The sequence below is a fragment of the Rhinatrema bivittatum genome, chromosome 1 (genome assembly GCF_901001135.1).
Source record: "Rhinatrema bivittatum chromosome 1, aRhiBiv1.1, whole genome shotgun sequence".
In the NCBI taxonomy this organism is placed as follows: Eukaryota; Metazoa; Chordata; class Amphibia; order Gymnophiona; family Rhinatrematidae; genus Rhinatrema; species Rhinatrema bivittatum.
This window is the reverse complement of record NC_042615.1, coordinates 155623492-155636307: the sequence shown is the minus strand read 5'-3', so window position 1 is coordinate 155636307 and position 12816 is coordinate 155623492. Positions and strand designations below refer to the sequence as shown.

General features: G+C 40.2%; 1 protein-coding gene across 14 annotated transcripts in view; it reads left to right on the top strand.

Annotated features, from left to right (window-relative positions):
* LIMCH1 (LIM and calponin homology domains 1) overlaps window positions 1-12816 on the top strand; it is a 692462-nt gene that overhangs the window by 515171 nt on the left and 164475 nt on the right. For all 14 annotated transcript variants that reach the window (XM_029588796.1, XM_029588765.1, XM_029588757.1 and 11 more), the window contains one exon: window positions 11313-11343. In XM_029588796.1, the coding sequence (XP_029444656.1) occupies window positions 11313-11343 (31 nt within the window). The remainder of the gene's footprint in view (window positions 1-11312; window positions 11344-12816) is intronic.

Below are 12816 nucleotides of genomic sequence, written 5' to 3'. Positions count from 1 at the left end.
CTCACTTTCCCATTTTTCTATCATGCTCTCCCTCTCCTAGCCTCCCTTCTCCCCCCCCCCCCCCCCCCCCCCACATGCTGTCCCTCTCTCCCATCCTTAACTGCTGTTGAGTCATTCCCCTAAGCTGGCTTCTGCTGTTTGCCATCTGTCAAATCCATTGCCAGGACAACAAATGGCAGCAGGCCCAGCTGGTAGCTGCTGCTTACCTCATGCTAACACTAATCTCCTTTACCTGCAGAAGACCCTCCCAATGGAGGCAAAACAGGATGCATGCATGCAGGAGCTACCACAGCAGTGTGACATCACTTTTACCCAATAACACTTGCAGCTGAAAACACAAAAAAAGACAGTCATTTACATGGAGGCACTTGTAAAAACAGAGTGCTAACAAATGAAAAATACCTAAAAGTTGCATTAAGTATTTAGTAAGATGACAAAACAAGAATTAAATCTATAAAAATATTTGACAATTCTTCCCTTTAAGCAGTGTTTCCCTTATCTGGTTGTAGAGGGTTACAAATGATTTTGGTATTCAGAATATTCTCTATGAATATTCATAAGAGATATCTGCAAACATTTCTGAGAGCAGGGGCATTTTGCATAGCTTAGTTACCCTGAAAACTTTGTCTGTCCACGGCCCTTAAAGATGGGAGTTGGGAGGACTTCCAGTCATGCTCTGAGCTGAATGGATGACATGCAGCCGAGACCCCATTGGGCCTAAGTTAATATCCTTCATCGTGATACTTTAGTGCCACAATTAACAAAACACCGATGGCCAAGGGAAGTGGGCAAGAGGCCTATGCCAGCATTGTGGGCTAACCAGGGAACAAAAGTAAAAAATGGCAGTAAATAGACAGAAAACTAAGAAGGCCATGTGAGGAGAGGACTCTGCCTCAGATAATGAGAGAGGAGCAGCTGAGCTCGAGCAGGCTGGAGGTAATGGCTGCATTAAAAAATCTGATTGAAACTCTGGCTGCCAAAATTACAAAAAAAATTGGATTCATGTCTCAAAATCATAGTTGTTAAGATTGCTCATTTAGTAGGCATGGTCCATGATAATTCTACCTGGCTGGAGGAAGTGGAAACAAGGGTCTCTGATTTAGAAGGCTCTGTTACATGTGCCAGAGCTAAGAGAGAGAAACTGGAGCGGGACTATAAATATGTTTTGGATAAGCTTGATGATCTTGACAATTGTTCAATATGTAATAATATACGTGTGCTCAGAGTCCCAGAAAAGGCAGATGGGAATGACTCAGTTCAAATTTTTTGCAAAATGATTGCCAGAAATATTTGATTTGCAGTGCAAAGGTGGACTTATAAAATTAGACCACACACACCAAGTGCTTACCTCAGCTCCAGCCAAAGGTGGACTAACCACATGGTGTCATAATAAAACTATATACATTTTCCAACAAGCAAAGGATATTAAGTGCAGCTCACAGTGCTGGTGAATTACTTTATAAAGGAAGTAAAGATAATGATATTCCAGGATTTTTCTGTATATCTTCAAAAAAGACAAGAATTTGCTGGGGTGAAGAAAGATCAAGGTAAGAGAGGCAAAAAGTACATATATGGCACATTAATGTTTCAATAAGTCAACCTAGGGAATTTTCATATTGTGTAAACATTATTAGACCTTCCGATTTACATACAGATAAGGTTGATTGTGATGCCTTGACCAATTGCTTAGACTAAGTTCTAATAGTCAGTGTATGCTATCTGTGCCAAGCTTAAAAAGTTGTCTTAAGGAAACCAGGTCGAGAGCATTTTCGCATTGGACCAGTATTATGCATTGCTTTAGATTCTGACCTCAGGCAGGTGTAGAAGGTTCTGAGGCTGATATTCAGAAGCCATTTAAACGGCTAACTAAAAAGTTATGTCTAAATTGCAAAACGGTGATATTAGAAGGCGGGCAGGCTAGAATTAACCACTTAAGTTCAGGTAACTCTAGGACAGCCCTATGGCGCGACCAAAGTTAGCCAGATATACTTACCTGGCTAACTTTAAGATAGCCGGGTATATTCCAAGGTGCGGCCATGGCGCTGAATATTCCATTAAGTTAGTCAGATAACTATATCCAGCTAGCTAAACTAGTCACTCTGTGGTTGAATATTAGCCTCTCTAAGTTTTTTAGAAAGAAGCATAAATCAGTTAATTTTAAATAATTATATTCTTAATCTTTATTCTTTTGTTTTTAGACTTTTTGCTTTCTTATGACAGTCTTATGTTTCTGCTTTTGAAAAGTTATTTAAATGTCTTATATTATGTCTTATTTGTATGCCTTTGATTTTATGTATGTTAATTTGGAATCCACACTGATCAATTATTAATTAGATGTTGTACATAGTAAGCCCAAATAAAACTACAGCAGTAAAAAAATTCGGTATGCTATGCTCTTCCGAGCAAGACTTCAAGTTGTATCGCATGGCAGACCCACCATCTGTATAGATCTGAAGGCAATCGAAAAACTTCTTTCACATCTTTGGACAGAAATCTTAACCTTGGCAGTGAACTGAATTTAATCAACATAGCTTTGCTGTGGCTCATTATTCCCAGCAGTACTGGTCGATATTGGTGATTTTTCATGTGGAGGAAGTCAGTTGCAGTAGTAAAGTTAGGGCATGTTTATTGGGCCCTGGAAGGCTTTTTTTCAACTTTTTTTTTTTATTATTATTTTTGTTTTAGTGTGATCTTAGTAGTTTTGTACTTTAACCACAAAGATTTATGCAACTCCCTTTGTGTCTATCTTCAATGTGTGAATTTAGAAGGTTCTAGCAGTGAAGAAGACTTTGTCACAAAGGCATTTATTTTTGATAAGGAAAGCATTAGTCAAACATAAACAATTTTCTTATTTTCATAATGATTCTTTTATATATTTTTGGGATTCAAGCAGTCAGTCTTGTTGATTACAGAAGTGCAGCTAGTTGTACTTTTTACTTCAATGGAAGTTGCAGAATGTTGCCTGAAACTTATCTAAAATGTCTGTCTTTTCGATCTGTCATCTTTATCCTTGTTACACAAACTGCAAATAGACAAAGCTGCTACAGTTCTACCAGTACCAACTTGGCTGCTAGCTGATGTTTTAACAAGCTTTTCCTTTTGTTTTATGTTTTTATTTAATGTTTCAGCATTAATCCAGATTAACAGGGGATCCTGGGTTGGAGTTAAGGGAGACTTGCCATTTTACTTAGAAATGTAGAAATATGACAGCAGAAAAAAGACCATATAGCCTATCTACTCTGCCCATCCATACCAACTAATTCAGCTTACATTTCCTATTGATTCCTCTGAGATCCCCTGTATTTATCCCATGCTTTCTTGAAATCAGATACTGTTTTTGTCTCCACCTACACAGGCAGGCTCTCTGTAAAGAAATATTTCCTTTCACCCTCACCCATAACCCCCTTATTACGGAGCCTGTTTCATCCTGATTGTATTCCCATCAGAGGGGTTGAGGGTCAAACCAGACAGTGCTTGTTTCTAGCAGCTTCTCAGGATGACGGGGGGGGGGGGGGGGGGTGTTAAGAGACTGATAGGATTCACTAAAACATTACAAAGTTTGTGAGTTGGGGTGGGGCAGGTGGTGTGTAGTTGGTGAAAGGCATGTCAGGTTTTATTTACAATGTGTTTATAGTGATTATAGTCTGGCCCATATACTAGCATAAAAGGAATTGAATGTAATGTACAATCTAGAATGACAAGTCTATTGTCTGAGTCAAAACAAAGTGACTGCCAATTGAGGGAACAATTTTATCAATTAAAATACAAGCTCCCATCCCACTTCTTGAAGTGAAAGAAGCATAAGAGAGCCACCCAACCCAGTTAGAGCAGTTTCTCATGGTGAGAAAGATGAGTCTCTTGACGCAGTACAATCTGAGCCTTACTTCTGCCGGCAAATTGCAATCCCTGCCTCCCATTTAATATGTGATGCTATGCCCTTCATATTTAACAGTAAAACATTAACCTGTGTATTCAAAGCGCAGACCAGATAACCAAAGCAATTAAAATAAAAGTTTCCAAGAGGTTTGCAGAAGCTGCATATACCCATCGGTGGCTTTATTTGGACAAACCAATACTATGCAATCATCTATCCCATCATATTTGTATCACACATTGTAATTAAGGGAAAAAGAAAACCACCATTTCCTCTTGTCATATTATCATGTGGATTTGATTGCCAACCGTAGGCTACATACTTTACTACAATAATCGGCAGTTAGACAAAATGAGGTCTTTTGAAGCTGTTACTCAAATAAAAAAATATAGATACCGGTTTGTTTTTTTATGTATGGTAGTAGGAAATCAAAAGTATTTCAGATTTCTATTTGAAATATATCTCATGAGACTCGTGCATATAAGGAATCCCTTGAAGACGTTTCACTTGCTGAGCTAATTGGCATGGGTAACCTAATTACATCCACTGGATCTGAGGCCCTTCCACAATGGTAATGATCCTGGGCCAAGAGATTCCTGTAGCAGACTGTAATATTAATCTAGATAATAGTGCATGCATTTCCATTAGCTGTGAAGTGTGAATAAGCTAGAAAACATGATCTGGTTAGCAGGAAACAATTTTTATCTATATAAAAATGTTGAAGAGAATAAAAGAAATCAAAGCAAACCAGGAATACTTTTGGCACACCAACTGCACAGCTTCTGAAGCCTAATGGAATTAAGCTTGTTTAAATAAGATGCATAATTAAAATGAAAAGTAAATTAAGTAAAAGAATGGTGTTCTGGTCAACAGGCCTATTATATTCAGAGTTGTAATTTCATAAAGAAAGATTCCTGTTTATAAAATCATGATCTAGATGTTGTATTGTTTTTAGACTCCTGTGGAGGAATTGTTTTTGCCTGCAAAAAATATGCGAAAGAGAATTTGATGATGCTATGACATATCAGTCCTTGGCTACAAAATGTTCATTTTATTACAACCCTCTACAAGCTTTATGATAATTCAGGTTAAAAGTCTGAGTGGCTTGAATACCTCACATGTGTTATACTGCCCATGCAGATCATAGCCATGAGTATTTTTTATGTTGCTATTAGAGAATTTTGTAGTTAATTTCAAAATTGTGATATCCTATTGGTACTGTTTATCTGGCCATTATAGAATGGATGTATGATACAAACTGGGTTTGTGACTGGTCACACTGCAGCCTTCATTTAACAATACCCAGTGGCCTATAATAATTGTGAAGTCCTGCCTGAGCAAGGAGACACTAGAATTCATTGAAAAGAGGCTGTTTTTCATACATGAAGTGTTACTATTGTTCTATACTTTTTATTTTCTATTTAAATTTCATCATAAATTGTGATGTTAGGCAGGAGTTGGGTCAGAGAAATGCTGCTGAGATGGAGAATCTGTTTAATATTTTATTTTCCTGCCTTTGTCCACCAAAATAAACTCCAGTAATTACCCAGAAAAGTAGACACATTTTTCTACTGATTTTCTCCTGTTTTGTTGTTGACATAATACATTTTTATAAATTCCTGAGGAAAATTTAAAAAATAAAGCCCGAAAATGAAGGTCCATAAGAATGCTGCAGCCGGGATAGTCTTTCTGAAGTTTACAGACTCCCACCAATGTATTGCCTATTGGCTGTAGGGTTCATTTCAGGATTTTGTGCCTAACATTTAAGGTGATCAGAGGACGGCATGGGGTATCCATCATAAAAGTTAAATAGCTATATGCCCATTCAGACCCTATGCCTTTCACATGATTGACAGAATCCCCATTGAAGGAAACCTACCTTTCAACCACCAAGCAACCAGAAATGAGATTTGAGGCTCAGAAGACCTGTGACTATCTGGACTTTAGGAAGTTAAGACCATACATTTTAGGGAGAAATGTAATAGTCCTTAATATGCCTTTACCGTATCTTTCTGGTTCATTGTTAGGATTTGTGGAATGGATTCATGCAGGTCCAGCACTAGTGGGTTTGCAAACTGTGCAATTGCATGGAGCAATACACCCTGGAGGGCGTTGTATGGGACCCACTAAAGGGGGAAGCGAGAGTCCCATGCCGCTGCCAGTGGACCCCATTCCACCAGCACTGGATGAAGAGAGAGACCCCCACTCTGGCTGAAGAAGAGGGAAAACATTTTGCGACTCCTCTTCGTGTGCTGGCCGACCCCATTGCTATTCAACACTCGCGGTGTTTGCACTTCCTGTATGCTCATCTCGTGTATCACAAGATGAGCATAGAGAAAGTGCTAATACCGCCAGTGTTGAGTACTGCAGTACTGGTACATGAGGAACCGCAGGAAGGACTTATACAACACTGCAAGGAATCCTGTCCTCCCCCCAAGGAGCATGGCACCGGGTGGGAGCAAAAACAGCAGAAGAGGAATAAGAGACCTGTGGACTCTGCCTGTGTAAAGGGTGCTTGTGTGTGTGTGAATGGAAGTCTGCTAGGAATGAGTAGATGTGAATGGGAGCCTGCCTAAAATGGGTGGGTGGGTTGGTTGTAAATGGGAGCCTGCCTGCGAGTGATGTTTGTGTGAATGAGAGCTTGCCTGAGGGTGTGTGTATGTGAATGGGAGCCTGTCTGGGGAGGGATATATGTGTGTGTGTGGGGGGGGGGGGTGGAATGGGAGCCTGCCTGCTGGGGATAGGTATATGTATGCCAATGGGAACCTGCCTGGGAGAGGGGATAGGATGTATGTGTGAATGGGAGCCAGCATATGGGTGTGTATAAATCGGAGCCTGCCTATGAAAACAAATTGATGCTACCTCCACCCATCCACAACAAGCTCAGGATGACTGGAAATCAAGTGTTCGGGTATGAGACGGAGTTTTTTCGCTTCTTGTTTTAATTATTGGATATTTGATGTCTGCTATTTTGAAATATTTTATTGCTGTTTGGAAATTTTTAACTTTTTATGAGTGTTTAATTATTGGATGTTCTGTTTGGTGGTAATCTTTTTATTAGTATGGTTTATTGATTTATATTTCCTGATTTTATTTGATTTGAGGACTAGTGATGTTTCTGTTTTTCCATTTGATCATTGAATACAAAGTCTGGCTTCTTGAAGTTTTCTAGTTCAGTTTCTATCAACACATTTCTGTTTCTACTTTATGGTCTCTTTAGTCTGTATTTGATGAAGGGCTCTCTGTTCTTCATGTGTAAGAGAGGTGAGGTATTCTGCTAGCATGTAGTTTCTATGTAGGAATTTAGAGCAGACTGGAGGGTTCTGCTTTTCTAAAAGGTATTTTAGGGCCTGGTATAATATTTGCCTTTTCATAGATAGGGTTGTTCCTGTTTGAGTATTTGCAGTTAGTATTGTTGTGGTGTGGGAATTTTTCTATATTGTCTTTCAGTTTACTCAAGGCTATCCAAGGGCCAAACCATACCTAACATGCGTTTCAATAGGCCTAATATTTGTAATAGCCAGGGAGTGGTTAAGGTCACTAAGTGACACTCTTTTAATTTCCAAAGATGCAAACAGAAAATAGCTTCACACTGTTCTTAGCTGATTTTCACATTTAGGGGTAGATTTTAAAAAGGTGTGCGCGGGTGTCCGTGTGTGCGCGCTACCCAGCGTGCACACATGTACACTCGATTTTATAACTTGCACGCGCAAGTTATAAAATCAGGGGTCAGCGCGCACAAGGAGGTGCACAATTGTATACCTTGCGTGCGGCAAGCTGCTCTGCCTTCCCCCGTTCCCTCCCCCTAACCTGATCTTCCCACCCCTTCCTCTAACCTTTCCTCCCCCTAGCCCTACTCTAACCCCCCCCAAAATTTTTATTTACCTTCTGCGAACACACAATCCTTCGACACAGCAGCAATGGCCGCTGTGTTGCAGGCCTCTGGCCCTGCCCCTTTAGTAAAGCCCCGGGACTTACTCGTCCCGGGGCTTTATGCACATCACCGGGCCTTTTTAAAATCCGGCCCTTAATGTCCCAGTAAATTGAGTCATAATCTAAAACAAAGAAACTGCAATGCACCAAAGAATTAAGGTAAACAAGGAAAAAATACAAATGTAAAAGAAGGTAAGATACAAGAAGGTATATGCATAGAACAAGTACATCAAAACCAGAGAATGAAAATGTATATATTTACAATATAAAATCAAATCTGCTCACTTCCCGGAGGTTGTCCCATGAATCTCAGCAGTAAAGCAGTCTGTAACTTAGGATTCAGTGCACTGGACTATAGCATGTCATCAAACATCTTGCGTTACTGCCAATATTATGATGTTGGTCTTGAGGTGGTTTATATAGAATATCTAGTTATCTGATTTTTCTTGCCAGTACCCAGCCATAAATCATGTTGTACACCCTTTTCTAACCATGCATTCCTGTCCTAGGGCAGAGGGGCACTGTCAGATGTTGGCTCAAAGTCAGCAGAATATGACCTATAGGTTTCTTGAGGGCCTCAGAGACTGATCACTAGCATACAGAATTCAGTGGTTTAGTTTATCAAAGAAGACAGTTTAACAGAAAAGCAAAGCCAAAAGGCTTAACAAATCCTGAATGTATATATACTAGAGATGAGCTTCATTTTTCTGGGTCGGGTCTGGTTTCAGTTTGGGCACTTCGTGGGAAAACTTGTTTTCATACGGATTGTTTTTTTGGCAAAAACGAATAATAAAAAAAAAAAAATCCGATTTGGGGGAAAAAAAAAACACCCCAACCCTTAAAATTTACTGTATTACCCCCCCCCACCATCCCAATTCCTCCCCAAAACTTACTAAAATCCCTGTGGTCCAGCAGGGTCCTGCGAGCAATCTCTCCCTCCGGGCTGTCGGGCCTGCTACAAATCAAAATGCCGCTGATGGCCCTTACGATGTCACAGGGGCTACCGGTACCATTGGTCGGCCCTTGTCACATGGTAGGAGCACAAGATGGCGCCGGCCGTCCATTGCTCCTATCATGTCACAGGGGCCAACCAATGGCACCGGTAGCCCCTGTGACATCATAAGGGCAAAGGGCCATCGGTGCCATTTTGATTCGTAGCAGGCCCGACGGCCCGGAGGGAGAGATCGCTCGTGGGACCCGCTAGACCACCAGGGCTTTTAGTAAGTCTTGGGGAGGGATTGGGATGGGGGGGGGTAATACAGTAAATTTTAAGGGTTGGGGTGTTTTGGTTTGGTTTTTTTTTTAAATAAATGTGCCCCTCCCCCCACACTAAACCAAAAAACGAATTTTCCCTGAAGTTCAGGGAAAATCCGTTTCGTGGGTTGCGTCCCCCGAACCACGACGTGATAAACGAATGCACATCTCTAATATATACACAATTTATACAGCTCTGTCAGTGGTTCAGTTCTTCAGGGGTTTAACTGCCCTGTAACATCAACATTTTTCACATTGTCTGTTCCTGTCTACTTTATGGGTTCCAAGTGGCTTTTTTTGCAGTGGCACCACAGCAGTGCATGTTTTTCTGTACAAAAAACTGGTGCCAGCTACCGAGCCCAGCTGGCACTGATTTTTATGTACTGGTAGGTGGGGCAGGAGTACCTGGGGATCATTCCTGCAGAATTTAGAAATTTTAGACCTGTGGAAAGGGTAAAATAGGCTCACAGGAGTGTGTCAGTTTTGCAAGTTTGGATTGCTGGAGGGAGCAGGATTTTTTTTTTTTATAAAGTGAAGGGGGACCTGGGACAGAGTGTGAAACTGACAGATTCTATAGTGTGTTGGTTATTGGGGAAACAACACAAATTTTGTATTAAAAAAGAAAAACAAAGAACTGGGGTGGGGGTGGGACCAGCGCAGCAATTTTTCACACGGGGCAGAAAAAATGTTAGCACTGACCCTGGATTCATGTACATTATTTGTAGAAATGAATGACTAGATAATATCAAAAGGTAGGTGATTTTACAGATGGATCCTTGTTGACTCTAAGGCATTGGAAACCTTTCCAGGTATGGTGATTTTTATGTCTGCTGGTTGGGCTAATGGGGCAAGAACTTGCAGGTATTATTTTGTACTGCCAGGTTTTATTGCCTCTTGGTGCGTTTTGATTATTGTGTACTATGTTTCCACTAGTTGTGTGAGTATTGTTGTATGTATATATACGGATTGGATTACTTGGAGTGTGATTTTTATAGTACTTCACGTGGCGTGAACATTGGTTATTAAGAGTGGTTTTGAAAGGCTTTGTGTGTAACCTTTTGACTTACACGAAACTTGACATTCAAATACTTTTCCCACTGACTACATAATTTTTGACCAAACAATGTTTTGTGTGCACACAATTTATCCAGACATTGAGTGCTCTCCAGCTAAAGTTATGCTTGCAAGTCTTTTTGCAAAAATAGCTATCCTACTTTTATTTCAGAACATTACATGCATAGCTTTATCTGTGTATATTCAGAAGCAGACTTATCATGTAAGTCCCACTGAGTATCTGTGGATTGCCCCAGGAATTAAACTGTCTAATGTTTGGAGAGGCAAATCCAGGCAACTCACAGTAAGAAGGTCTTCGGCCTATGCCAACCACCTTCCTCTCGGGTTGAGCCCTCAGGTAGTGGTGGCCGGCAAAGCATGAGAAGCAGTGGTAGCCTGTGATACAAAGAGGGAGCAAGAAGCCTGGAATAGAGGAAAACTAGGAAACCAAAAACACAGAGGTAAATCAAGAATGCTGAAGGCAGAAACCGGAGTTGAAGTTGTTTTCTGGATTCAGGCAACAAAGATGGAGCCAGAGTACAAGGACCAGAAAGTAGGACCAAGCTCTGGCAACTGACTGATGAAAAACCAGAGTATAAATACAGATCTAGGCATGAAACAAAATGTCCGCTGGGGGGGGGGAGAGAGACACAGAGCTGGGTGACTAGATAAATAGTCCAAGCATTTCTCAGTGCCACCTGCAGGCCAGAGGTGAAGTCAGCAAAGGATCCTTACAATGTCCATGAAAAGTTACTCATAACTTTACCCAAATAAATTTGCGAGCTCTCTGAATAATAAATTTAATTAATTAAACTAAATATTATATAGCTTATCATTGGTGTAGGAGCAGTGCAGATAGGATTATGATTCATTCTGTAGATTATCTCTCTGACTGGAAAATAGACCATATTCCCCTGTACCTTGACATATTATAAAGAAGGTTGAATCTTTTTTTTTTTAAATTTAAATTGTACTTTCCTTCATAAAATGGCATTGTGCAGTAGCGAGAGAGCGAGAGACTGCAACAGGGTAGAATACAATAAATAAATCTGAAGGGCTGCTCCTGCTTCATAACAGTGGTACCATGTGAAGGATATTCTGCATAAGCTTCTAACTTAATTTAATATTACAAATCTATAGTGTCTGCATGCGAACATTTATGATTTCTTGTAATATATTTTCATTTCCTTCCCTGCAGGAACACAGACTGCAACCGGAAACTGAAAAATGTAGGTGGTATTCTTCATTTCCTTTTGTAATGAGCTACTACTGTTAATAGTTCAGTATTATTTATTTTATTTATTTATTTATTTTGAACTTTTATATACCGACATTCATGTGGCAAGATACATATCATATCGGTTTACAGTGGAACACAATATTGCAACAAGCACTACATAGAACCGGGGTTACATAGAACTGGGAAAAACAATGTATAAAACTGGGGGAAAAAATGAGCAGCTGTTAACCAAAGAGACACTTATAGAACGAAGAATCAATTAAGCATAATTATATTGAAATTGAACTAACCTAGGACTGTATGCAGGTTAATTCAAACTGCATAATGAGGTGCTATTACTATGGAACAATCTTTCATAATTTTCTTTTTATAGTCCTTTGGTAATCACAAAGTGAAATGAACAGAGATGTCTTTTATATCAATGGTTTGTTCCTGTAGATGGTGTTTGGAGGACTTTTAATTAGTCATTTTATAAAGGCTACTCAGTCATTCTGTGGCTAGAATTAATAGGCAAGAAAGTTTCAGGGGTGGTATTTGGTAGCACCTATAAATTACTTGATATGTGTGGGATATCAGACATGTTTCACACCAACTCCACAAATTGCTGTTGAAGTTCAAACTCACAGGGTCATTCATCAAAATGCATTTATGGCGTTAATGCCCGAGATAACGGCATAATGCATGCAATAGTCCTGGTACCGCATGGTGCGAATGCAAATTTTTAAAGGGGAGGGATCAGGGAGGGATTTGGGCGGGATTAATGAAAATTAGGGGCATTATTGCATGTTTTTAATGCCAGAAATAACTACACTTTTTTTTTTCCTGGCATTTCGGCCATTTCTGGGCTGGGGGAGAGTGGAATGGAGTATAGAGAGAGTGCACTTCTGGGGAGACCTTCACAGTATTCAACTATTTATATCACTATAGGAGGGCCAACTACTAATTCGAGGTGAGGTTTTGGTGGTTTTAGGGTTTTGGGGCCAGTTTGACAAGCAGAGTGAGACGTACGAACAGCACAGTACACCTCCGTGAAGATTTGATGCCATTTGGAGTGAGGAAAGTCTCCCAAAGATGAGATTTCTACAATGTTCTCTAGCCCTAGCTTGATGTACCCTGTTAGAGTCCATCAAGCTAGGGCAAAAGAATATTGTAGAAATCTCATCTTTGGGAGACTTTCCTCACTCCAAATGACATCAAATCTTCACTGAGGTGTACTATGTTGTTCGTACATCTCACACTCTGCATGTCAAACTGGCCCCAAAACCCTAAACCACCACGAAAACCTCACCTCGAGTTATTAGCTGGCCCTCCTGTAGTGATATAAATAGTTGACTACTATGAAGGCCTTATAAAGAGGCGCAGACTCCCTCTCTCCCCACAGTAATAATAGCCTGTCTGGGCAGTTGGTGAGGGTGCGAAAGCTTTTAACTCATCCTGTGATACACACTACCTATGCGAAGCG